General features: G+C 45.7%; 1 protein-coding gene across 5 annotated transcripts in view; it reads right to left on the bottom strand.

Moving 5' to 3' along the window:
• Positions 1-25,784, bottom strand: part of LOC126183319 (sarcolemmal membrane-associated protein-like) — a 285,047-nt gene that overhangs the window by 110,605 nt on the left and 148,658 nt on the right. For all 5 annotated transcript variants that reach the window (XR_007536720.1, XM_049925175.1, XM_049925177.1 and 2 more), the window contains exon 10: positions 24,861-25,107. Coding sequence is in view for 4 of the 5 variants with exons in the window: in XM_049925175.1 (XP_049781132.1) it covers positions 24,861-25,107 (247 nt within the window). In the remaining variant the exon portion in view is untranslated. The remainder of the gene's footprint in view (positions 1-24,860; positions 25,108-25,784) is intronic.

The following is a 25,784-nucleotide window of genomic DNA, read 5'->3' as shown; positions in this document are numbered from 1 at the left end:
TCTTTTAAGACTATTGTTAAAAATATACTGATTTTTAGTTTTTACTCATTTCATGTCCTCTGATAGTTAATACTTAAGTTCAGCAAAGATCAGTGTGGTGAAGCCAACAAATTAGATGGGCAATCCATGATTTTTGTTAATTCTTACTTTATTACTGTTTAAGTGTGTGTCGAGATTTTTAGTTTATCGTACAAATGTCGTGTGTCATAAATTTGGATGTTGCCACAGGTTGGTTAGTACTGGAGAAACTTATGAGGACAGTAGGCTGGTGTTTCACTTGGGTGATTGAAGTGTGGAAGCTAGTAAAGTACCAGATGAGGCTCTCCCATGCAGTTGTAGATTATGCAGTAGAGACAAGAGAATCACGGAACAGGAAAGAAAGATTTGTGTCCTCCACCAGAATGAGAAGTGGCATATTCTGAATGTGATTGGTTGCAGGGGGAAGAGACAATGGGAACTGAGAACAGGTGACAAGTAATAAGCAAAGGAAGAAAACTTCAGGAATCATATTTCAAATTCTGGTTAGCAGTCAATTAGACTTGTTACTTGAAACAAAAGAGCTTCAACCAGCCTTTGAGCAAAGAGCAAAGCAGAGTGCAGCAGACTCTTTGGAACAACTTTAAGGCTAAGTTGGTATAAAAGTGAAGTAGAAAGAAAAGAGGCATGCTGCTCAATAGCAGTCACGGCAGGGGGCATAGGTAAAAAGCTACAGGAAAACTATCTTGAGCCTAGCGCGAAGTTAAGCCAGGTAACAGAAAGCTTAGGAGCTTTGTGCAATGATTTTGATCAAAAAGATCAGGTGTTTAGAGTTGGAGGAACAAGATGGTTGGTTGGTTTAAAGGCGGGAGAAGGGACCAACCTACGAGGTCATCAGTCCCTTGTTCCTAATAAAAGAATGCCGCAAGGGTGAGAATAAAATGGACGTAACATATAACACAAAACAGAAAGAAAGGAAAAGCCACAAGAACGAAGGGAAGGCAATGAATACTAAAAGGAACAAAAGAGGACAAGAAAACATCAGAGAGGTGCTAGAAACAGAAGGGAGTGAAACATGAAAGCAGATTACAGTGGCTGGCCAACCACGAGAATAAAAAGGGCAAGCCAGCCACTCTGCAACACATTAAAACCTCCACCCTAAAAGCACTAGGGTGGAGGACACGGAGGGACAAAGGACATGCGCTAAAACCTACATAGAAGTATAAAACCCACTCTCATGGATAAAACATAAAACTAAAGCTGCTGGGAAAGTTAAAAGTCTGCCGCAGAGCGGCTAAAAGTGGGCAGTCCAGCAAGAGGTGGACAACTGTTATTCGGGAGCCACAGTGACACTGAGGTGAGTCCTTGCGACGGAGTAGGTAACCATGCATTAGCCACGTATGGCCAATGCAGAGCTGGCAGAGGACAACTGATTCCCTGCCCGAGGCCTGCATGGAAGACTTCCACACATTCATATTCTCCTTAATGACATGCAGTTTGTTGTGCGTGATGTTATGCCATTCTGTCTCCCAAAGCTGGAAAACCCTGCGGTGCAACACAGAACACAGGTCAGCTTCAGAGATGCCTATCTTCAGAATCGGTTTCTGTATTGCCTGTTTGGCCAGCCGGTCAGCAAGTTCGTTGCTGGGGATTCCAACGTGTCCTGGGGTCCACACAAAGGAACAGCGGGGCTGTTCCAGGGCATAGATGAACTCCTGAATGGACGCTAGCCGAGGGTGGCGAGGGTAGCACTGGTCGATAGCTTGTAGGCTGCTCAATGAGTCAGTACACACGAGAAATGACTTGCCAGGGCATGAGCGGATGTACTCAAGAGCACGAGGTATGGCCGTCAGCTCTGCAGTGAAAACACTGCAGCCAACTGGCAAGGAGTGCTGCTCAACATGACCTCCATGAACATATGCAAAGCCTACGTGACCATCACCCATTGAGCCGTCGGTGTAAGCCACTTCAGAGCCACGGAACAAGTCAAGAATCGAGAGGAAGTGACAACGGAGAGTGGCGGGATTAACGGAGTCCTTAGGGCCATGCAAAAGGTCCAGATGAAAATGCGGCCGAGGTGTACACCATGGAGGCGTATGTGAATGGATCGCAAGTAGAGGTGGTAAAGGGAAGGACTCCAGTTCGGAGAGAAGGGGCTGCACGTGAACCGCAATCGTTAGCCCTGATCTGGGCCACCAATGCGGGATATGGACTGTCGCGGGCAGGAAAAGGAGACAGTAACTCAGATGCTCAGGGTAACTATGAATGTGTGGTGCATAACTGGTGAGCAGTTGCGCACGTCTGATCTGCACAGTGGAGGGACAGCAGCCCCCACAAGTACGCTGGTCACCGGACTCGTCCTAAAAGCTCCTCTCGCTAATCGAACCCCACAGTGGTGCACAGGGTCGAGTAAATGCAATGCTGAAGGCACTGCCGAACCATAAACCACATTCCCATAGTCAATTCGGGACTGGACAAGGGATCTGAAGAGCTGCAGCAGCATACAGCGATCTGCACCCCAATTGGTGTTGCTCAGGCAACCAAGGGCATTGAGGAGCTGCCAGGACTTATGCTTAAACTGATGAAAATGAGGGAGCAAAGTCAATTGAGTGTCAAAAACCAGTCATAGGAACTGATATGTCTCCACTACAGTGAGTGGTTGGTTGGTTGGGGTTGAAGGGACCAAACAGCAAGGTCATCAGTCCCTTGTTTCAAATGTGGTCCATTCCGATAGTGTGATACCTCAGAAAAGGGAAAAGGCTAAAAAATGTAAAAGGGCAGTCATGTTCTCAATGGTAAAAACAAAACGAGGTAACTCAGCAAGAGAGAGAACCCAACGCTATGATGGAGGCAGGAAACATCCCACCTTTGAAGCAGTAGATGCAAGACCACCTGTGACTTAAAAGGTGCAACTGGTAGAATGTAGAAGTGCGTATGGGGAAAGGAGACTAAGCAATCCTACAAAAGGGTAAAAACAGAGTAAAAGGGGAGAAAAGAGGATCGCGGTCAGGGAGGGGAGTCTGTAATCTCGAAACATGGCTTACAGTGGGAGATACCCTAACACTCACCGCCCTGCCCCAACACCAGAGAGAGATTAAAAACCTTAAAACTGAGAATAAAAACCACTTTCCTGGAGGAAACCAAGAACCAGGTCGACCATCCAGGAATCGCCAGCCAACATCAAAGGTAAAGTGCAGGGGAGCCTGTACTTAGCACGCAGAGCCAAAAGAAGGGGGCATTCAACCAAAATGTGGGCTACTGACTGGAAGGCTCCACAACAACAAAGTGGGGGTGACTCATCACGCAAAAGAAAACCATGGGTCAGCCTGGTATGGCAAATGCGGAGATGACACAGTGTGGTTGAATCCTTTCGGGAGAGCTGAAAGGAAGAACGCCACGGGCCTGATGTCACCTTAATCGCACGAAGTTTATTAGACAGGGAAGTAGCCTCCCAAGAGTTGGCCCATGATTGTGTGAAGTGGGATTTGATGTGAAGCCGTAAATCCGCTGCAGGAGAGGTTACAGAAAACGGGGGTAAGCGACTGCTCCCCCAGCCAACCGATCAGTGAGCTCATTACCCAGGATACCCACATGGCCAGGGACTCAAAGGAAGTCAACGGAACAAGCAGCACGGTGAATATCAGCGAGATGGTCATGGATGGCAGAGATCAAGGGACGGCACGAAAAACTCCGGTCAATAGCCAGAAGGCCACTCACTGAGTCCGTGCATAACAAAACGTGGTTGTGTTGGGACTGTTTAATACAGGTAAGGGCCTGGGAAATTGCCATCAATTCCGCAGTCAACACCCCACATGTAGGTGGCAGCAGATGATTTTCCGTTCCAACAGAGGACGTGAAGGCATATCCTACATGATCAGCAGATTTAGAGCCATCAGTGTAAAAAACAACAGCATCCCGAAACTCCCATAAAATTTGGCAGAAAAAGGAACAGAACACCATCAGGGGGATGGAATCTTTCGGACCACGGCAAAGTTCCATCCGAACTCAAGGCCGAGGAACTAACCAAGGGGAGGTGGAGGGGAGGGAGCGAGGAAGACAGGACAAAGAAGGAAGCTGAAAATCACGGCAAAGAGACGCAAGATGGAGCCCAACCGGTAAACCCGCCCGAGGGTGGGAATCAAGTGGGCGACGTCCATGGTCTTGGAACAGGAGAGAATAGGAAGGATGAGTGGAAGAGGAACGGACATCGAGTGCATAAGACACCAGAAGCTGGGACCGTCGAACAGAAAGGGGGAGGGGGGGATCCCAGCTTCAACCAGGAGACTATCAACAGGGCTAGTAGGGAAGGCACCAGTGGCCACACGGATGCCATGATGGTGGACTGGATCCAGCATGTGCAGTGTGGAAGGAGCAGCCGAACCATAAACTTACAACCATAGTCCAAGTGAGACAGAACTAGAGCACGATAAAGATGGAGAAGGAGGGAGCGGTCCGCAACCCAAGAGGAGTGGGCAAGGAAGCGAAGGACATTGAGTTTACGGAAACATCCTACCTGGAAACATCCTACCTGGAAACATCCTACCTGGAAACATCCTACCTGGAAACATCCTACCTGGAAACATCCTACCTGGAAACATCCTACCTTCAGAAGTCTCATATGGGGCAGCCAAGTGAGCTGGTTGTCAAAAAGAAGACCTAGGAAACGAACCTGTGGGACCACAGGCAATCATTGTGGATCGAGATAGAGCTCTGGATCAGGGTGGATCGTGGTATGGCGACAGAAGTGGACCACCCACGATTTTAAAAGAGAGAATTGAAACCCGTGTGAGAGGGTCCACGAAGAGGCACGCCGTATAGCTCCCTGGAGCTGCCGTTCTGCGGAGGCCATCGAAGAGGAACTAACCCAAATGCAGAAATCATCCACATATAGGGCAGAGGCGACCAAAGGACCAACAGAAGCCACAAGTCCATCAATAGCAATGAGGAAAAGAAGTACACTCAAGACAGAACCCTGTGGGATGCCCGTCTCCTGGGTCTGTGGAGAACTAAAAACAGTACCAACCTGAACCCTGAATGACTGATGGAACACGAACTGGTGGATAAAAATCGGGAGTGGGCCCCGATGACCCCACTGATGAAGTGTAAGTAAGATGTGATGGCGCCAGGCCATGTCATAGGCCTTGCGTAGGTCAAAAAATACTGCAACCAAATGGCGGCGCTGGGAAAAAGCCTGCCAAACTGCGGATTCCAAGCGAAGTAAATGATCAATCAGAAACCGTCCCTCTCGGAAGCCACACTGGTAAGGGGATAATAAATCCCGAGATTTGAGGATCCAATTCAGCCGACGGGCTACCATCCAGTCAAGTAACTTGCAAACAACATTTGTCAGACTAATTGGCCGATAGCTGTCAACAAATAGGGGGTTCTTACCAGGCTTAAGGACAGGAACCACGATGCTATCCCTCCACTGAGAAGGGAAGTCACCCTGCAGACAGATACGGTTAAACACCCGGAGATGTTGCCGTTGTGGAGCACTGAGATGTTGAAGCAGTTGGTTATGAATGGAGTCTGGGCCAGGGGCTGTATCATGAAAAGAAGAAAAAGTGGAAAGAAATTCCCATTCAGTAAAAGGTTTGCTGTAAGATTCTGACTGACAAGGGGTAAAACATAAGGCGGAAGCTTCAGCCCGCTGTTTCTGGTGAAGGAAAGCAGCCGGATAGGAGGCTGATGCTGATGCCATTGCAAAATGGGTCGCAAGATGTTCCGCAAGAACTAACGGGTCCGTACAAACGCCATCTGGGAGGTGAAGGCCTGGGAGGGTAGACCTTGGAGAGAGCGAAGTGTAGCCCATACCCGTGACATAGGGACAGTAGAACCGAGGGAAGAAACGAATCGTTACCAACATATCCATTTGCTCTGTTTCATTAAATAACGGGCTTTAGCGCGAAGGCGTTTAAAGGTAATAAGGCTGGCAACGGGGGGGAGGGGGCCTCTTAAAGTGTTGCAAAGCTCGACGGCGAGCGCGGATGGCAATGGCAATGGGAATGGCAATGGCCGCACTCCACCACAGGACTTGCCGGCGACGAAATGGTCCAGATGAGTGCGGGACAGCAAGGCTAGCAGCGCAAACAATCGCATCAGACACGTCACGTAGGACGCCATCAATACAACCCGACAAAGAGGGAGAAAATACGACCTGTGCAGTGTATAGAGGCCAATCGATGCGTTGGAAAGACCAATGAGGTAACCTGTCCATCGGGGAGCGGGAAGGGAGAGAGAGAATCAACGGTAAATGGTCACTATCACAAAGGTCGTCGTTTGGCGACCAGTGTAATGAAGGGAGGAGAGAGGGAGAAGAAAGAGAAAGATCAATGGCAGAAAAGGTACCATGACCGGCACTGAAATGAGTAGGGTAGCCATCATTAAGAAGGCACAAGTCGTGGTCTGTAATAAACTGATCTAAGAGAAGACCTCGTCTGGATGGAAATGCACTGCCCCACATGGGATGATGAGCATTAAAATCCCCAAGGAGAAGGAAGGGAGGAGGAAGTTGCTGAAGAAGGGCAGGTAAGGCAGCAGGTGTAAGAGTCCTGTCAGGAGGTAGATAAAGATTGCAAACTGTGACCTCAGAGTCCAGGTGGACCCTAACGGCAACCGCTTCCAATGTAGTTTGAAAAGGAATCCACGTGCTAGCAATGTCTGTACGGACCAACGTACAAACGCCACCAGAAGCCCGCAGGGATCCGACCCGATTTCGACAGAAAACACGGAACCCACGGAGGGTTGGTGAGTGAGCATCAGTAAAATGAGATTCCGGTAGAACCACAAAAGCTGCAGAATAAGACGAAATAAGGGATTTCATTTCCGGAAGGTGACTGTAGTATCCATTGCAGTTCCACTGGATAACCACAGAACGATGATTTAAATGGGGTCTGAACAGGCTAAGGCCAGTCATACCGCCGGGTCACCACCAGTCACAGACAAGGAGGGGGCGACATCCATGAACGACACGTCAGAATCTGGTTGTAAAGCCGGGGATGGGACCTCTGGTGACACCAGAGGCTCTTTGTCCCAGGACTTATGTTTCTTCTTCTTTTCAGGTTGAGATCGAGGAGGGCTGTGTGGCATAAAGGAACCAGCTGCAGCAAGATCGGGAACAGAAAGAGATCGGGCGACGTGGGGGCAGACAGCCCACGGTCGTCACGTGACAGCACACCTTTGGCCTGGAAGGTGCCGGGAAGGGGCATCCCGGGAGGGGCGCCCTTGACCGGCAGACGCCGAAGGAGTGGGACACTTCTCCGGCTGGGGAGGGGGAGCAGCGCCCAGAGGAGAAGGTGTGGGAGCCGCAGAGGAGGGGGGGAGGAGAGGGGTCCGGGATTGGGGTAAGGAAGGGGGAGGAAGGGGTGAAGATGTAACTAAAGCATAACTAGATATCATGGACACAGGGTGAAGACGTGTATACTTCTTACGAGCCTCTGTGTAGGTTAAACAATCAAGGGACTTATACTCCTGTGTCTTCTTTTCCTTCTTATATACTGGGCAATCTGGTGAACGTGGAGAATGACTACCATGACAATTTACACACACAGGAGGTGGAACACAGGGACTCCCCTCATGGAGTGGACGTCCAGTCACCACAGAGAAGGGCATGCGAACAGTGGGAAGACGTGTCCAAAATGCAAGCACTTAAAACAGCTCATAGGAGGTGGGATGTATGGCTTCACATCACATCGATAAATCATAATCTTTACTTTCTCAGGGAGGGTATCCCCTTCAAAGGCCAGGATAAAGGCACCAGTATCAATGCAATTGTCCTTAGGACCCTTCTAAACACGCTGAACAAAGTGAACACTCCGCCGCCCAAGATTGTCCCGAAGTTCCTCATCAGTTTGGAGGATGAGGTCCCTGTGAAAAATCACACCTTGAACCATATTTAGAGACTGGTGGGGGGTAATGGACACAGGAATTGTGCCAAGATGGGTACAGGCACGAAGGGCTGCAGACTGGTTAGCTGAAGCAGTTTTGAATAGCAACGAACCCGACCGCATCTTGCTCAGGGAGTCCACTTCGTCAAACTTGGCTTGAATGTGTTCCACAAAGAATAAAGGTTTGGTATTGGTGAAAGTATCCCCATCAGTCCTGGTGCAAACCAGATAGTGGGGGAAAGGCTTTGCCCCTAGCCGACGGGCCTGACCCTCTTCCCAGGCGGTAGCTACGGAAGGGAAGGCCGAAGGGGCAGGAGAAGCACTAGAAGAATCAGTTCCACACAGAGAGACGGCCGCAGAAGAACGGCCAGAGTTCTGGACCCGTATGCGTTTCATTTGCATAGCGTCCGCCCTGATACGACCCACTCTGATCAGGGGCTCTCTCCTCACGAGCGCCACCCAGCCACAGCAAGGGCCGTCTGGCACGGCGGCCATTGCCGGGAGTTCCGATGCTCCAGGATGACGAGCAACCACTCCAAGGCTTGCATGGGGTGGTCACAGCTCAGGTATCAGAAGTGTGATCCCTGTGTGTTCAGGGGCCTCAACCAAAAGGGTACATAGCGACCCCACCACACGGGCTGGCTACCGTGCTGGCTATGCACCCTAGCATCAGACAATGACGTGAAAGAAAAGGTGGAATGAACTAGGAGGGCACACGTCGGAGACACTAGGGAAGGTGCTCTTCCCCAAATGGCTCACACTATGGAAGAGAAATTTAGTAATGGAGGTCAAAGCCCAGAGGGGGGACCAGGGAGTGCCGAAAGGAGGTGATTATGCAACCAAGCTAAATTGCAAAACCAACATAACCAGGAGGATAGTGGGGGCCAACATAAGCAAGGACACCAAGAGAGGGAGAGGAGAGGGTGAGGGGTGAGGGGGAAGGAGCAAGGAGAGAAAAGGAGGGGAAGCAGAAGGAAATGCAGACTTGGAAAGAAGGAAGGCTGCAATAGGTCTGGGCCCCGTGCTCGCCATGCACATATCCACAAAAGAGTTGTGGACCCCCTGGGGGGTACAGTGAGTGGATCGTCATTAAGGTAAAGTGTGGGTTCCGGGTGAACGGTACGACACCGACAGAAGTGCATGACACACGACTTTGCGGCTGAAAACTGGAAGCTATGGGCTAGAGCCCATGACTGCGCCTTGTAGATGGCTCCCGGGAGGTGCCGCTCAGCAACAACAGTACTGGAGCAGCAGTACAAAATGCAGAAGTCGTCTGCATACAGACAAGGCGGGACAGAGGGCCTGACAGCTGCTGCTAGACCGTTAATGGCCACTAAAAATAGAGAGACACCCAATACAGAGCCCTGCGGACTCCATTCTCCTGGACATGGATGGAACTACGGGAGTCACCAACTTGGACACAAAAAGTACGGAGCGACAGGAAGTTTCGGATAAAAATCAGGAGTGGTCCCTGGAGACCCCACCATACAATTTGGCACGGACATGACGTCACGAAGCCATGTCGTATGCTTTACGTAAGTCAAAAAAGACAGCAATCAGGTGTTGCCAAATAGAAAAGGCTGTTCGTATGGCAGACTCAACGGACACAAGATTATCAGTGGTAGAGCGACCCTGGCGGACACTGCCCTGTTCCAGCAGCTTACAAAGAATGTTGGTGAGGCTGATGGGCCGATAGCTATCCACATCAAGCGGGTTTTTACCGAGTTTGAGCACCAGAATGATGGTGCTCTCCCACCATTGCGATGGAAAGACGCCATCGTACCACATCTGATTGAAGATGTCGCTTGTAGTCAGATGAGAGGTGTTTAAATCATCTGGCTGTGGATGCGATCAGGCCGAGGAGCTGTGTCGGGGAAATGTGCAAGGGCACTGAGGAGCTCCCACTCTGTAAATGGGGCGTTATAGGATTCACTGCAGCATGTAGTGAATGAGGGGACGTTCCCTTCCGGCCACCGTTTGAGTGTGCGAAAGGCTGGGGGGTAATTCTCCGGTGCAGAGGCTCGAGCAAGTTGCTCGGCAATCGAGTTTGCGTTGGTACATAACTCGCCATTTATGGTAACACTGGGGACAGCTGTTGGGGCCTGGTACCCGTAAAGACGTTTGACTTTTGCCCTGACTTGGGAAGGTGACATGTGGCACCCAATGGTGGAGTCGTATCTCTCCCAACACTCCTCCTTCCATTGTTTGATAAGGTAACAAACACGGGCACGGAGCTGTTTAAAGGCTATGAGGTGCTCCAGGGAAGGGTGCCGCTTATCCCATTGTAGAGCTCGCTGACGCTCCTTAATTGCTTCAGCGACTTCCAGCGACTTGCCTTACGCTGCGGGCACCCTAAAGAGCAAGGGATCGCATTTTCTGCCGCAGAAACAGTTATGCTAGTCACCTGCTCAACCATCACATCAATGTTACCGTGTGGGGGAGATTCAGCGGTGACAGCAGAGGTGAAAGTTCCCCAGTCCACCTTCTTCAAAGCCCATCTGGGCAGGTGTCCGTGTGCCTGACGCTGGGGCAGTGACAGGAAAATGGGGAGGTGGTCACTACCACACAGGTCGTCATGTGCTCTCCAGTGGAAAGATGAGAGACGTCCTGGGCTGCAAATCGATAAATCAATGGCCGAGTACCTACCATGAGCAACACTGAAATGTGTGGCGGCCCCAGTATTTAAGAGACAGAGGTCGAACTGAGACAGTGAAGTTTCGAGATCTCTAATCATTGTACCATCCCACAAGGGGTTATTATGGGCATTAAAGTCTCCCAGAAGTAGTGCAGCTAATACATTCAGGGGTATTGCACCATCTGGAGGAAGATATACATTGCAGACAGTTATTTCCTGCGGAGGAACAGGAAACTTAGATTTCCATATAAAAGATGAACTGTATGAAATAAGCTATCAGCCACATGCTGAGTGGATTGCTATTGACTGAAACAAAATCATCTCTCTGCTTTACCAGCTGCTGAATTGTGAGGTGGTGATACACAAATCATGGCCTGCACATGAATAAAGGGGGAAGACCAGATTAGTATCTTGCAGAAAGTGCTCTCTGAATCCAGCAATCATAGCGATTTTGGCTTTTCTGCTTGTGACTCCCTTTAAGAAGAAGCAGATGTTGGAGTGGTAAAGTTATGAGGAAAATAACAAACTAACTGTTCCTCCAAAAGAAGCCCTGTCTAACTAATAAGGCCTTAAATGCTAATGTTAATTTATGAGCTACCACTATTCCAGGATAGTGTGAGTAGACCTAAGATTGCTTTGAAGATTGTAATTTTTTAGTTGTTAATCAGACAGAATAGGAAACAAATACAAATTATTGGCAAATGTGAGGTTGGCAATAACATTAACGACTAAGGCCTTGCTGGTTTACTTTCAGGTACACTGGCGCCATTAAGAATGCAAGACTATTGTTTATCAACAAAATGTATATTTAACCAATTTTACAGACCAGCAGACTGTGTGAAGCATAATTCCACAGCTAAGATTTCAGAAACTGAGAGAAGACATGTTATATGTGCAGTATGTTACACCACAAAACACAACACAGGAACGAAGAATTACACCAAAACTCACTCAAAATTCACCACAGGAAAGCAGAGATAGCCAGAGCAATGATGAAACAAGATCATGAAGAATCAGCAGCTCCTGTGATACCTGCACATTTTAGTCAAACTGCAACAAGTGTTTACTTTACCAACATTAACCCACAGACATGTATTACTTATGACAGTTTTCTTGTTTTAATCTGGCTTTCCACATGGCTGACAACAATCATGGACTTATGTCTAGCATTAGTTTGAATGGCTGGGGAGGCAATGAAATCATCATCAGTTGCATACTCAGTAGGAATAAAAATAACACGGCGATAAAAATAAAAATAGCGCAGCGATAAAAATAAAAATAGCGCAGCGATAAAAATAAAAATAACGCAGCGATAAAAATAAAAATAGCGCAGCGATAAAAATAAAAATAGCGCAGCGATAAAAATAAAAATAGCACAGCGATAAAAATAAAAATAGCCCAGCGATAAAAATAAAAATAGCGCAGCGATAAAAATAAAAATAGCGCAGCGATAAAAATAGCGCAGCGATAAAAATAAAAATAGCGCAGCGATAAAAATAAAAATAGCGCAGCGATAAAAATAACAAAGCAATAAAATAACACAGCAATAAAATAACACAGCAATAAAAATAACACAGCAATAAAAATAACACAGCAATAAAAATAATATAACAAAAAAATTCATATGAAGAAAAAAAATACTATTGTTTCTCTGGATATATTTTACTTATAACAACTGTATTGATGGAGTTCAACATGTTGTTGTCCTAGTCCACTCCTACATAAGTTGTGACTTTTGTCTCAAAGAAAAAAAAGAGAGAAAGTTTAGAAATGTGAGGTTCCATCGCATTTGACTGGACTGGTGAGATTGAAGGGACTGAACTATGAGGTCATCAACCCCTCATTAAGCCAGGAAGAGTCCTCGGAGATGAAGGGGACAGAAGACAAATCCTGAGGGCACTGATTGTATCCAAGAATCAATAAAACCAAGAGACGGAACTAAGTAGAAGTAAGAGAGGTGTAATAGGGTAATGTGGGTAAACTGAAAGCAGCTTGATGCCCCGGGACATGTTATGTGATGGGATCGCTATGTGACCTGGGGCCCAGACAAAGACAACTGTCTGTCCAGCTCGACTGAGGTCTGAAAGTAGATTCTGGATAATCACAACCAGTGGGTGTCGACGGTAGCATTGGTCAATAGCCTGAAGACTTCTCAGAGTCACTGCCAACTAAGAATGTCTCACCAGTGCAAGAATGAACACGACTGAGGGCTCGAGTGATGGTCACCAATTCCGCAGTGAATACACGGTAACTGTTTGGTGGGGAGCATTTTTCACAGCACCTTGCACTTGTGCAGGCAAAACTGTCATCCATAGAACCAATAGTTTACACCACTTATGAAGTCAGAAATGCATCCAGGACAGCCAGGGACATGCAATGAAAAACCATGGTGTTAACAGCCTTTCAGTCCAGGGTATACACCAAGACAGATCAGAGAACAGGGTCTACACCACGGAGTACACGAAAGTGCCCCCTGACAAGAGGCAACAGAGGGAGAAGTTGGAGTTCATAGCAGAGGTACTGTATAGGAAGAACTGGAATCTTAACTCCAGTCCTGGGCCTCTATTGCAGAAGGTGGATCTCCATACCAGGAAAAAGGACACAGTAGTTCAGATGCTCTGGGGAGCAGCGAATGTGTATCACATAGTTGAGGAGCAGTTTCTGGCACATGGACTGTAGTGGAGAGACTCTAACCTCCACAATTAGGGTTTTGTTTGTTTTGATTTAGGGCTCAAAAACAACTGGGGTTATACGTGTCCAAGACAAAACTAAAGAACACGAAGACAGAGAGGAGTTAAAACCAAACTGACATAACCGAAGACGGCTAAAAACAGGGACGTGGAGAAAGGGCTACAAAATACGTCAGAGAAATTGAGGTCCAGAACTAAAAATTAAATGGCCTTCGCTATAATGCTACGATGGACAAAACGTAAAACACGATCGACTGCACACACACTGTTCGCTAAAACGGCCAGTAACTCAGACGGAAAACCCAAGCGGGAACGTAAGTGGTTAAAAAATGGGCATTCCGTCAGGAAATGGCGGACAGTTAAAGCGTTGGGGCAATGTGCACGAAGTGGTGGGGGAGTGCCACTTAATAAATGGCAATGACTAAAAAGGCAGTGCCCTATAAGCAACATAGTTAAAATGCCCTCCTGGCAGGAGAGTCAAGAGGAGGTCGTCCAAGCTGCAGGAAGAAGCTTAAAGTACAAACGAAGCAGGGTGGTTCGATCTGCACCCCAGGAAGTACCACTGAGGATATGTAGGACACTGAGGGACCACGTACAATGGGACACATGAGGGACCAAGAGAGTTTCCTGTCGAGTATGAGCCCCAGGAACTTTTTAGTTTCAATGAATGGAAAAGCAACACGCCCAAGGTGTAAAAATGCTGGGAGAAACCAATTGCACTGCCAGAAATTCATGCAAATGGTATTGTCAGTGGAAAAACGAAAGCCACTGTTGATGTTCCATGAGTATAAACGAGCGAGACATCGCTGAAGATGTCGCTCAATGAAACAGGTCCATGGTGAAATGCAACAGATGGCAAAATCTGTCAATGAAAAGGGGGCCGGAGATGCCCGTCAGAAGACAGGTCATTATAGGGTTAATGGCGATAGCAAAGAGGACAACGCTCACGTCGGAATCCGAAGGCACACTGTTTTGCTGGCTAAAGGAGTCCGACAAGGCAGAACCCACACGCACCTTGAAAACACAGTCTTTCAAAAATTCCTGTAGAAAACAGCGCAGGTGGCCACAAAAGCCCGATGTGTAGAGAGTATGAATGATACCAGTTCTTCAGCACGTGTCATAGGCCTTCTCAAATCAAAAAACATGGCCACAGTCTGATATTTCCACAGAAAACCATTCATGACATGGGTGGACAGTGAGACGAGATGGTAAACTGCAGAATGATGTGCTCAAAATCCACACTGTGCTGTGGTTAGTAAATTGTGAGACTCGAGCCACCATACCAGCCGGGCACGAATCATATGTTCCATCACCTTGCAAACACAGCTGGTGACAGAAATGGTGCAGTAGCTGGAAGGAAGGTGTTTGTCCTTACCGGACTTAGGTAGGGGTATGATAGTGGCCTCAAGCCAGTGTCTGGGAAACATGTCCTCAGCCCAGATGTGGTTGTACATATTATGCAGAAAGTGCTTGCCTGCAAGAGAAAGGTGCTGCAACATCTGAATGTGGACAGCATCTGGCCCTGTGGCGGAGGATCTGGATGAACTCAGAGCATGATCTAGCTCCCACAGAGTAAAGGCGGGAGCCTTCTCTGCTAATTTCCGATAGAGGAAGGCAGGGTGTTAGTGGGAAGAACTCAAAATTTCCATAAAATGGCAGCCCAAGAGTTGGAGATAGCAATAGGGTCACGATGACATCATCTGCTACTGTCAGGCCAGAAACTGGTGAATGGATCTTGGTCCCAGAGAGTTGTCAGAGGTTGGCCCACACGACAGAGGAAGGGGTGGAACTGTTAAAAGAACAAGTGAATGAAATCCAGCTAGCTCTTTGGTTAGCCCGAAGAATGTGACGACACTTTGGACTCATCTGTTTGTAATGAATGCAATTTGTCACTGTAGGATGGCAGTTAAAAACACAGAGAGCATGTTTCTGCATGCAAATTGCATCGCCGTACGCCACAATCCACCAAGGGACTGGGACATGGTGTGGTAAAGAGGAAGTGTAGAGGAATGGAACATTCTGCAGCATTAAGGATAACGTTTGTGAGATATTCCATTTGGTCATCACAACCGGGGAAAGCTTGTTCTTTGAAGGTTGCCAGGGAGGAGTAAACCTGTCAGTCAGCCTTCGTAAGCTGCCATTTGGGTGTGCACGCAGGTGGGGTAGGAGTCAGCAAACGGATAGCACATGGGAAATGGTCGCTCAAGTAGGTGTCAGAAAGAACGGACCACTTAAGACGATAGGCAAGCTTGACAGTGCAGAAGGATAGATCCAAATGGGAACAGATGTGCAAGGAGTCAGAAAGGAATGTGGGTGCTCCAGTGTTAAGGCAAAAGAGGTTACGTTGATTAAGGAGGTCAGTCAAGAGTGCACCTCTCTGACAGGTTCTGGGAGAACCCCAAAGGGGATGATGTGCATCGAAGTCACCGACTAGCAGAAATTGGGGAGGTAGCTGCCCAATAAGCTGATGGAAGTCTGCCCTGGTGACACTGAATGACTGAGGGATATAAATGGTACAGAGGGAAAAAAGTCAGGTGAGGAAGGAAAATACAAACTGCAACAGCTTGAAGATGGGTAGTCAGGGAGATGGGATGACTATGAATATCATCCCGTATGAGCAGCTTGATGCCCCAACGACATGGAAAGCCGACGTCAGGGGGAGGTCAAAACGAACTGGGAAGAAATGTGAAAGCTCATAGTGGTCGTAAGGACACAATTCTGTTTCCTGAAGGCAGAGTATAAGCGGACGCTCCAATGCTAAAAGCAGCCACATATCCTCTTTGTGGGGCCAAAGGCCGCAGAAGTTCCTTTGGAGGAGTGTCATGATGAGGAAGAAATGAAGGAGTGTGTCACCTCGCCAGCCTGCGAAGAATTGCTGCTACAGGGCACAGAAGCAGGAGGATCCTGCTCCATAATGTCCACAGAAGCATCGACTTGTTCGTGCTGTTGGTTGGTGGAGACCAACGGAGAAAAACAGTTGGTGGGGCAGGCCGGCCGGGCTAAGGTATCACATGACAACACCGTCAAAGAGGATCTTCGAGTCGGTGAAGGGGAAGACCGTTTGCCTTTGTTTTTACTTGTTCAAGCCTTTGCGGTTAGCAGAGGAAGACTCAGGTGCGGTTTGGCTGGAGGGACAGAGGAAGTCTTCACAGGAATACTCCTTCTGTCCTTTCCGGCCTACCGGTTGTGTAGCTGGTGGCTTCATTCCTCGAGGCGAGAGTTTGATGGCTTGTTGCACAGCTGGACGGGTGGATGTTGGTGCTACCTGGACACTGGGTGATTTCACAACCTCAGAGCTGAATTTGAGGTCACATGTCTGCATGGCCATGTCCTTCATGGACGAGAGGTAACAAGAACAGAACTGTAAGTGCCAGACAGGAGAGCTCAAGGTTTGTGAGCTGCCAATAACTTGCGAGCAACTGGGTAAGGCATTTTTTCTTTTTACCCGGATCTCCTGGACAGCCCACTCATCAAGATACATGGGACAATCCCTAGAGGTGGCGGCATGTCCACCATTTCAGTTGATACAGCAGGGAGAAGGAGGTGGACAATCGCATCCCTAACACAGATTATACTGTTGGCTGAGTGTCAGCAAGATGTTCTAGTGTCATTGAAACAATGACACTGGTAGCAGTGCATCGGGTTCAGAACATACGGTCCGACTGTGATAATTTCATAGTCTTCCTTGATCTTGGACAGAAGCACCAGTCTATCAAAGGTGAGAAAAAGAGTGCGGGTGGGCACTAAGAAGGAATCTGCCTTTTTCATCACCTGATGGATAGCAATGACACCCTGATCAGAGAGATATGACTGGATTTCGGCCTCGGTCAGACCATCGAGCAGCCTAGTGTAAATATCACCATGGGAAGAATTCAGAGTTCTACGGGCCTCAACACAAACATGATAGCTGTGGAGAAGCGAGGCGACAAGCAGTTGTTGTGCTTGAGAATCAGAAGAAGTCTCCAAAAGCAAAGTGCCATCCCATAAATGAGACCAGGATTTCACAGGGCCAGCAATGGCATCAACGCCTTTCTGAATAAAAAATGGATTTACCATTGCGAAGCACTGACCATCTTCAGTATGTGAAAGCACGAGGAACCGTGGTGCACCTGGAAGTGTCTTTCAATTGTTAGCTTCATTCCGTTTACATTTCGTAGACGTTGATTATGAAGATGGTTGGCTTATTGTGAGATAATTCCCCATGATTGCCAGCATCTCCGATGGAACACTCCTAATTGGCAATTTGGGAAGGTAGCAGCTCAGACAAACACCTCTCCCTGGGCCTGGCCTGTACCAGCGGCTGGGAATTACATGTTACCCAGTCACCTGTTATGCATCAGACGCATGGGCCGGCTGTCAGGAACACACAGGGAGGAAGAAGAAAAAGAGGAACCTCAAACACCAAGGCAGAGGAACGAGAAAAGGAAAATTAACAAAAGGACAGGGAACAAAAAACAGTGGTGAGACTGTTCTTATGTCAGCAACAGACAATGTGGAACATTCCCAATAACACCCCGGACATATTCCCCAAGAGAGGGGAAAAAGAATAGCAAGAGGAGAGACATGCAGCACAGAACAGAAATGATGCTGCAAAGGCTGGGGACCTGTGGTAGCCAAGTACAAACTCACCAAAGAGTGACGAGCACCCTGGGGGGCAGGGGGTGGGGGTGCAAAAGTCTAGGGGAAAACCACCTTGGGATGGAGCTAAAAGACCTGAGAGACTAGTTACAAATACAGCTGCCATTCATTCACAGGGTGTATACGCGGACAAGGAAAAAAAATTCCCGAACTTTTCCCAAATTTCCCAGTTAAAAATACACTTTATCCAGGAGGAAAACACACTTTTTCTGTGTTAAGCGAAAATATATTTTCCCTCAGAACTGCAAAACTTGTCAATCCTTTGAATGGTTATGGTTCTATACATGGGCTTAGAATTTCCCGGAACTTTAGAAAACGAAACTCAGGGAAAAAAGACACGTTCTGGAAATATCTTTGATGTGCAGCAACATGTACACTGCGTTTTTTTTTATTTTCTTTTTTTTATTACAAAAGTATACATTGCAAATCCACCAAACACCGCGTGTTACTTTCCGAATCACTGAAATTGAAATTGCAATGCGCTTTTGTAAGCCAGTCGTAGCTCCTGTAACGTGATCTCACCGGCCGATGACAGCAGATATTCAGAGCATAGGACCGTGATGTAGTCAGCCAACAGCAACATCACTGTTCAAGCAGCACGAACACACAAACAGGGAAAGTTAATAGTTTAAATTAATATACATAGTGTTGCTACAAGGAAAGCAAAGCTTTCACATATAATATTGGTCTCTAAGGTTGATAAGCTGCAAAAGAAGCTAAGCTTTTACGTATAATGTTGATCTTTTTTGTGCGTGTTACACTTTAAGACATATCACACGAATGCCCCAGTAAAATTTTTGATAATGACATAAATGTCTGATCTTCAGGGTTCGAAATTCTTCTAAATGGCTCGTCATCAAAGAGTTGATTTTTAAATGAGAGTCAAACGCTCTGTGATTTAAGAATTCATAGTACATTATCGCACATAGTTCAACTTATGTGAAAGGATATTTACTTTGAAAGCAACACTTTTCAAACCACCATTCGCAATATTTTCCCACGAACTGTTAGAAATAGGTTCGTTTCTGCAGTTTCCAGAGAGTGCAGATAACAGGTGATACCACGCTTATGCAGCTATCATGACGTAGGAAGTCCGTATGTACGTACGTGTAAAACATTGAAAGAGCATACGTTATGTCATAAAAGAAACAAAACATCAGAGGATACTCCAAGAGCATCGGAATTTCATGAACCACACTAAAATGTGCATATTTAAAGTACATTCTTAAAGTGCACATCCGTATGTCCAGATTCCCAATGAAGTAGACCTTGACCTGATATTAAGCTTTTCAGTGTGGTTTTCAGGATGTAAATTTTCTTGGAGCACCAGTACTGTATTATATCATGTTTGGTTCTTTATTATGGCACAATGCCATACATGCTAGAAGATGAAAACGTGCACTTGAAATGCAGCGAACAGTTGAATAGCCAGTACTGTGGAATTAAACCTTTTGTTTCAAATACATTGACTGCCTCTTCGGAAAAGGTTAATGAAAGTCAAATTTCTTTAGCAAATAGACAAAAATAACTTTATTGATCTGCAAGGCGATTAATGGTTGACTGTCAGAAAGGTGGAAATAAAATAAAATCTGTAACTAACAACATATTTCAGCCTTCCGTAAATATGTGAATGTATTTTAATTCACTTGATAGCTATCGGCCACAGATATCCATTTTGTTTTCATTTGACGTGTGAGTAAATGAAGGGGAAACAGCAAAATCACTAAATGTAAACACGGGTCACGTAGAGACTACTCACTGTAACTCAGACTGCTCCGCGCATCAGCCCCAGATATTTGCGAATCGGGTCAATACCGAAAAAAATCGGATTTTCAAAAATATGTTCATCTTGTAGCGCAGATCTTTCTGAAAAGTCTGAAGTCTGAAACATAAAACGTATGTGTTCGAGGATACGTAGGACAAGTTATTTGGTCTTAAGTGTGCCAAAGTGTAGTACCACGCCTCTTCCTACAGCATTCTTCTATCGCACATCACTGTATTTCGCTCTGTCGAATTGAAACATGTATATTTTGTAATGGATGCCATCAAACTATATTCAGGACAGTGGGAATTAAAATGTCCTGTGGTGCCTCTCCTGCTCCCAGGCAGCCGGTTTGACATCCTGACCCACTCAAAATTAATGGGATTATTTGTAACTGGGAGAACAAGAAGTCTTCAGAAAATTTGCACTATTTATTGCCTATTAGGTAATAACTTGCTGTTTTGTGTGACATGAAATTAAATGTAGGGTACATAAAACCAGTAAAGACAAGAGCCAAGCAATACAGTACACATTTCTTCATACTTAGCTCCTAGCATTTTTTTTCTTTCTTATCTTGCTACAGCTTTACATGGCATCCTTTCTGTGAAACCTCATCAATGTTTGTCAAATGTTTTGCTACATGAAAAATCGAAATGTCGTCGTCTAATACTCAAAAAGCTGTTAATACAAATAGTATTCAAGACTGGTGTAGTTTCTTGATCTGATTAAGTCCTGTTGTCACTGTCTGTTAGATAAAATAAAATAGGCCTTTCTAATATTGCAGCAATTGTAACACACACCAAATAAATGAAACTGTTTTGACGCAAACGGTCATTTTTATAATATGACAGAATATAATTCATGAAGTATCAATAACAAATGCCTATGAGGCCTACTACAGACAAAAAGCTTTCTGTTAGGAAATAGTTTCACATTTCATTCACATGCTCCAGTTTCTCAAGTATGAGATCAAAAAGTAGTAGTAAGAAATGTTTATATAAATTTGGAATCGTCATATTCTTCCATAATTTTTGTGATGTCCTCCTTTCTTCTCCTTCCTTATTCTAACAATCAATCTTGTCATCACTAATTTTGTAACTATTCCTGGTATTGTCAAAACTTATTTCAATTCATTTTCTTGGATACACTGAGAAGATAATACGTAATCTTTCTTGCCTGTTATTCCTGCTAGTCATTTATTTCCACTCTAGTAGTCCAAATCTATGCATTTCGCTAGTAATTATAACAACGCTGATCATTCACAAATCCAATCAACCACATAATCAGACAGCGATTGGCATTCATCCGTTCGGCTTTACTCCGATCAGCTCGTATAGCCTCATCCCCCTTTGTCTGCGGAAAGTTTATTTCTAGATGCGACGAGGATTCTCCTGACAGAGACATCACGTACACTATGCACGCGTTCAAAAATCAACTTATGATTCATTCAGAAATCAACTTAAAATGTGTTCAAAAATGTTCAAAAACCAACAGGGATGCATTTCAAAGTAATATGAATAATCAATAGACCAACATGCGCTGGATGCTAGGCACTTTGTGAAACAAGATTCATTTCCTCAAGAATATGAATTTGGTGGCCCCTTTTTCCGGTAACACCTAACTGCTTGCACAGCCAACAGCCACATTCCTGTAGCCAGAAGTGGAACAATCTACTACTCAAACGTGACTCAACTGCGCACGTGCTTGAGCCCGCTCGTAACTGCTAAAACAAATCTAAAGTAAACAGTTATGACTTCACACACATAGGAAGCAATTTGTTGTCAAGAAGCATTGCAGAGTCTTCCTAAAGCCTTTGATACCTTTTGCTGTTGGCAGACGCTTGCATGAGCAATGTGTGTCTTCGTTGTTGTATATGGCGCATTCCCTTTGCAATTTAAGTTATTTTTGTTTTTTTCTCTCGTTTATGTTTTATTATTGAACAATTATTCTGCAGTAGTGGGATACAGTAATATCCTTTGTTATAGTAATGGTTCTTACCAGTCAAATCTACCAAAATTTAACTGAAAACTAAAACAATGAAAAATTCCCAGGATTCATAAAAATTCCCGGGTTTTTCCCGGTTTTCTCCCGGATGAAAAAATTCCCAGGTTTTTCCCGGATCTCCAGGTTGTCCTGGGTCGTATACACCCTGAGCGAACATTAATGAGGCTAATTCGACAACAGCTGTCGATCTCAAGGGGTATTTCCTAAGTTTCAGAACTGGGATACCATGCTTTTTCACCAGTGAGATGAGAAGCTACCCTCACTCCAGATATGGTGGCAAGGGTGTGATGCTGGCTACCTACTGATAGGTGTTTGAGCACGTGGCTGTGGATGTGGTCTGGCCCTGGAGCCATGTCAGGGAAAAGGGCTAGGAAGCTAAGGAATTCCCACTTCCTGAATAGAGCATTATATGCCTCTAGGGGATGCATAATGTTCAATGATAACCTGCTATGGAGGGGTACGCGGTCCGATGGTAGTAATATCCCGTATCCTGCATCCTTACCTCTGTCATTTTATTTGGTAGTAGATCTGTAAATGTAGCCGTTTTAAAGGTTCTCCATCAATGGATGTCGCTTAAAGCTTTGGACAGCCCGTCTTTGATCTGTAATGGCCACAATGCTCCTGCTACTGACAGAACGGCTGCGGTTGTGCCCCGGACAGCTGCCTCAGTACCACACATGGCAGGCTGCTAAGGGCAAAGGCAAACCAATCAGCATTGTTGAGAGAGCCCATCATGTGGGTGGATGCCCCGGCGAGTGATGCTGAGGAATGGACAGGTTGATTGGAAAATGCTCACTGTCACACAGATAATCATGGACTAGAATAGATCGATGGGATAAGACTAGTGCTTCAAATGGAAAGATCAATGACCAAACAAGACCCATATGCCACACTGGAGTGAGTGAGGGCACCAGTATTCAAGAGACAAAGATCGAGCTCTAAGAGCAAAGTTTTGATAGCTTTACCTAGGCCAGTAGTCGTAGATGTTATGTTTTCGATGGACACAAAGGGCTTGTCTGCCCTAGTTTCAGGGACAGAGGAGAAACACAAAGCTCTACAACCACCAACCTGTGGCTCCTACAGCCACTGGCAAGTATCTGGATGCAGATCATCAGGATCCTGGGAGGAGAATGTCCCAAGGTAGCCATTCCATGTGAGAGATGTCAGATGTTGCTTCTCTGGCTGGTGATTGGGGACAGAAGTCTGCCCTGGGTGGGGAGTTGACACTCCCAAAGTGGGTGTGGGGGCAAACAGTAGGAGAGGGGACCCCAACCATTAGGGTAATGGGTGTAATCAAGTGGCTCCAAGGGCCCAACATAAAAAGCATGAAGGGTGAGGCTACCATTTGATGACATTGTCATAGCTGTAGTAAACATCATTATCAAACATAGGGGATGCAAATGATCACGTTTCTTCTTTATGACCTGATAAGTGAGTCAATCAAGAGTCTCGCATTCTTGGATTTTCTTTTCTCTTTAAAAGACACTGCATTCCAGTGAACAGGGGGAATAGTGGTCCCTGCAGCTGATACAGTTATGGGAGGGACACAAGGAGTGTCCATGTGCAACTGACATCCATAATTCCCACAGACGGGGCTGATGTTAAAATGTGAAGACATGCTCAGATCTTGTGCATTTGAAGCAGTTCATGGAAGGGGGAACTTATGGCCTCACTATCAACCCTATTGTCCTCTGGACTCTCGTTAAGACATGACAGACAAAATGTACACTCCATCACTCCAAACTGGCACATACCTCATCCTCTGTCTGCAAAAGGAGGGTGTGATGGAGTATGATACCTTGTACTATACTGAGGCTGTTACAGGAGAGAGTGTCACAGGACTTGTCACAGGCGACCAGCACCGGCGACTGAATGGGGGATGCCATTTTTATCAGAACTGAATGACTTTTCATTTTCAAAATCGCTGCTACTTCCCCAAACCCTTCCTCAAGGTGTTCAACAAAGAATGATGATGGTGTGGTCGAACAGGAATCTCCATTAGTCCAAGAGCAAGCTAAGTATTGTGGGAATGATTTCTCCCCTTGTCTCTTACCCCTACATTCGTCCTATGGCATAGCCAGAGAAGGAAATGTTGTGGGGTTATATATCTCTGTATTATAGTAATACTTTCTTTCTGAAGAGATGCTGGGGCCATACACCTACCAGCAGCAGAAAATTTAATCCTCTTCATTTGCCTTGGTGCCACCCACTCTGAATGGAGGCTCCCCCAGGGGCACAACCCAGCCAGTGCAATGGCAATCTGAGCAGTTAACCATTGCCTAGAGTCCCTACGTCTCAGACACTAACAGTGTAATCTGTGGGTAATCAGGAAACTATCGCCCTGAAGGTACTTGACAAACAGCCCCCCCCCCCCCCCCCCCAAATACCAAATAGGATGGCTACCTTGATTGGTTTATCATATGTAAAGACACAATGCTCACAACACATAAATAAACGTAAACATCTGAAGAATGGGTGAACATAAAATGAATGTACTCTCAAAAATACGAGTTTCAAAGCATAATTTGTTGGTGTGGTGTTTTAGTAAGGAGTGCCACTCGTACTGGCACATTATCCCACAAAAAGACATTACAGTTCTGACTTTATGTGCTAGGAGTGCTGATGTCGTGTCACATGTCGAGGCGGCCCACGATCTTAAGTAAGAATGTGAATCACGCCTGCCAATCACCAAAGGTTGCCCATGCCTGATGCTTCAATATGGTACACTGACATCATGGTCTTTTCAGGTGAGCTACTTTTGTACAGGAATAAAAATGTTGTTGAGGTATAATTTGCTAGTACATTTTCTGACCACATCCTCTAAGATATTGGGCTAAAACAATAAATTAAAGTAACAATTTCAATGCCAAAACCAGTTTAATCCTTAATGTCTCATATCATAAGAAGTTACTGACCTGTGTATCCGTTTAACAGATTCAGAATTTGTTTTCGGTGTGGCACGAAACTTTCAGGAGTAAGATACCAGATAGTTTTAAGAGAGAATTACATTAGACCTATAATTTAAAAAAATCTTGTCTGATATAAATATGATATTAAATTATGTAAGAAAGGAAACAAACAAATTGTCAAAGGTATTGCAACATTCTGACAATGGTGTTGAAATGATATTATTTTTTACAAGTAAGCAGTAGCAGTAATGGCAAGTGTAATCTCACACTCAGACAGAAGCATCTAAACACAGAGACAGCATTGCATATGCAACTTTAACTTTCTTAACTAAACCTCATAGCAATACAGGCACTACATACCAGTGGAATCAGTCTCCTTCATTGTCTCAGAGTTCTCTTTCATATCAAGGATTGAATGACTGTTGTTAAGACATGTTTGAAGCAATGCACGTTGTCGCTGCGATATAAGATCACTGTCTTTAGTAACAGCATCAAGCCTTGCTTGGAGTGCTGCCTCCGAGTACAACTGGTCTTCCACTTGGGCAGACAACTCTCGTTTCTCTTGCTCTAGCCGCTCACATATTTCACGGTGTTGTTCTTCGGTCTCCTGCACACAACCAAGTGACAATTACATATAACAAGAAGCTTTTCTTCGAGATGCAGAATAGATACTTTTTAAATTATGAAATGTCGAATTACATACTGCTTAAATCAGTACACAATATTTAGGAGAAACTCAAGAGGCAAGTAGCAGGACCAAATGTCAATTGCCACAAACTCTTTGGTGATGTTATACAAAATATTTAATGTTCGGTGTGGTTAATCAGTTTATTTTTTTGAGAGGAAATGTACAGGCAGTGTCAAATATCCTCGATCCTTTTAACAATAGAATTCAAAATAAAATCTACTTCATGGTACATTAATTAATGTGTTTATGCCATATGTGGCTATTCAGATTGTTCAACTTTCTCCCTGTATCTATCTGTCCTCTTGAAATGCGGCGCCGGGGGAGGCGGCGCAGGGGGAGGCGGCGGAGCAGCAAAACGATGTCCTTGTTCAACTTCCATGGACTGTTGCTTTGATTCTGGTGTGACATAGGCCACCCATGATTCATCACCCGTAACAATTTGGCTTAAGAAATCATCACCATCATCGTGGTACCGCTCAAGGAAAGTCAATGCACTGTCTAAATGTTTTATACACTTAAGGTAATTTGGGGAGGAGGGGCATGGTTTTCTTGTTATCATTTACTACATAATTTAATTATGCGTGTTTAAATTGAAA

This window comes from Schistocerca cancellata, chromosome 4, assembly GCF_023864275.1.
Source record: "Schistocerca cancellata isolate TAMUIC-IGC-003103 chromosome 4, iqSchCanc2.1, whole genome shotgun sequence".
Taxonomy (NCBI): domain Eukaryota; kingdom Metazoa; phylum Arthropoda; class Insecta; order Orthoptera; family Acrididae; genus Schistocerca; species Schistocerca cancellata.
The sequence above is the reverse complement of the archived record's forward strand: the minus strand, read 5'-3'. Positions and strand labels throughout refer to the sequence as shown.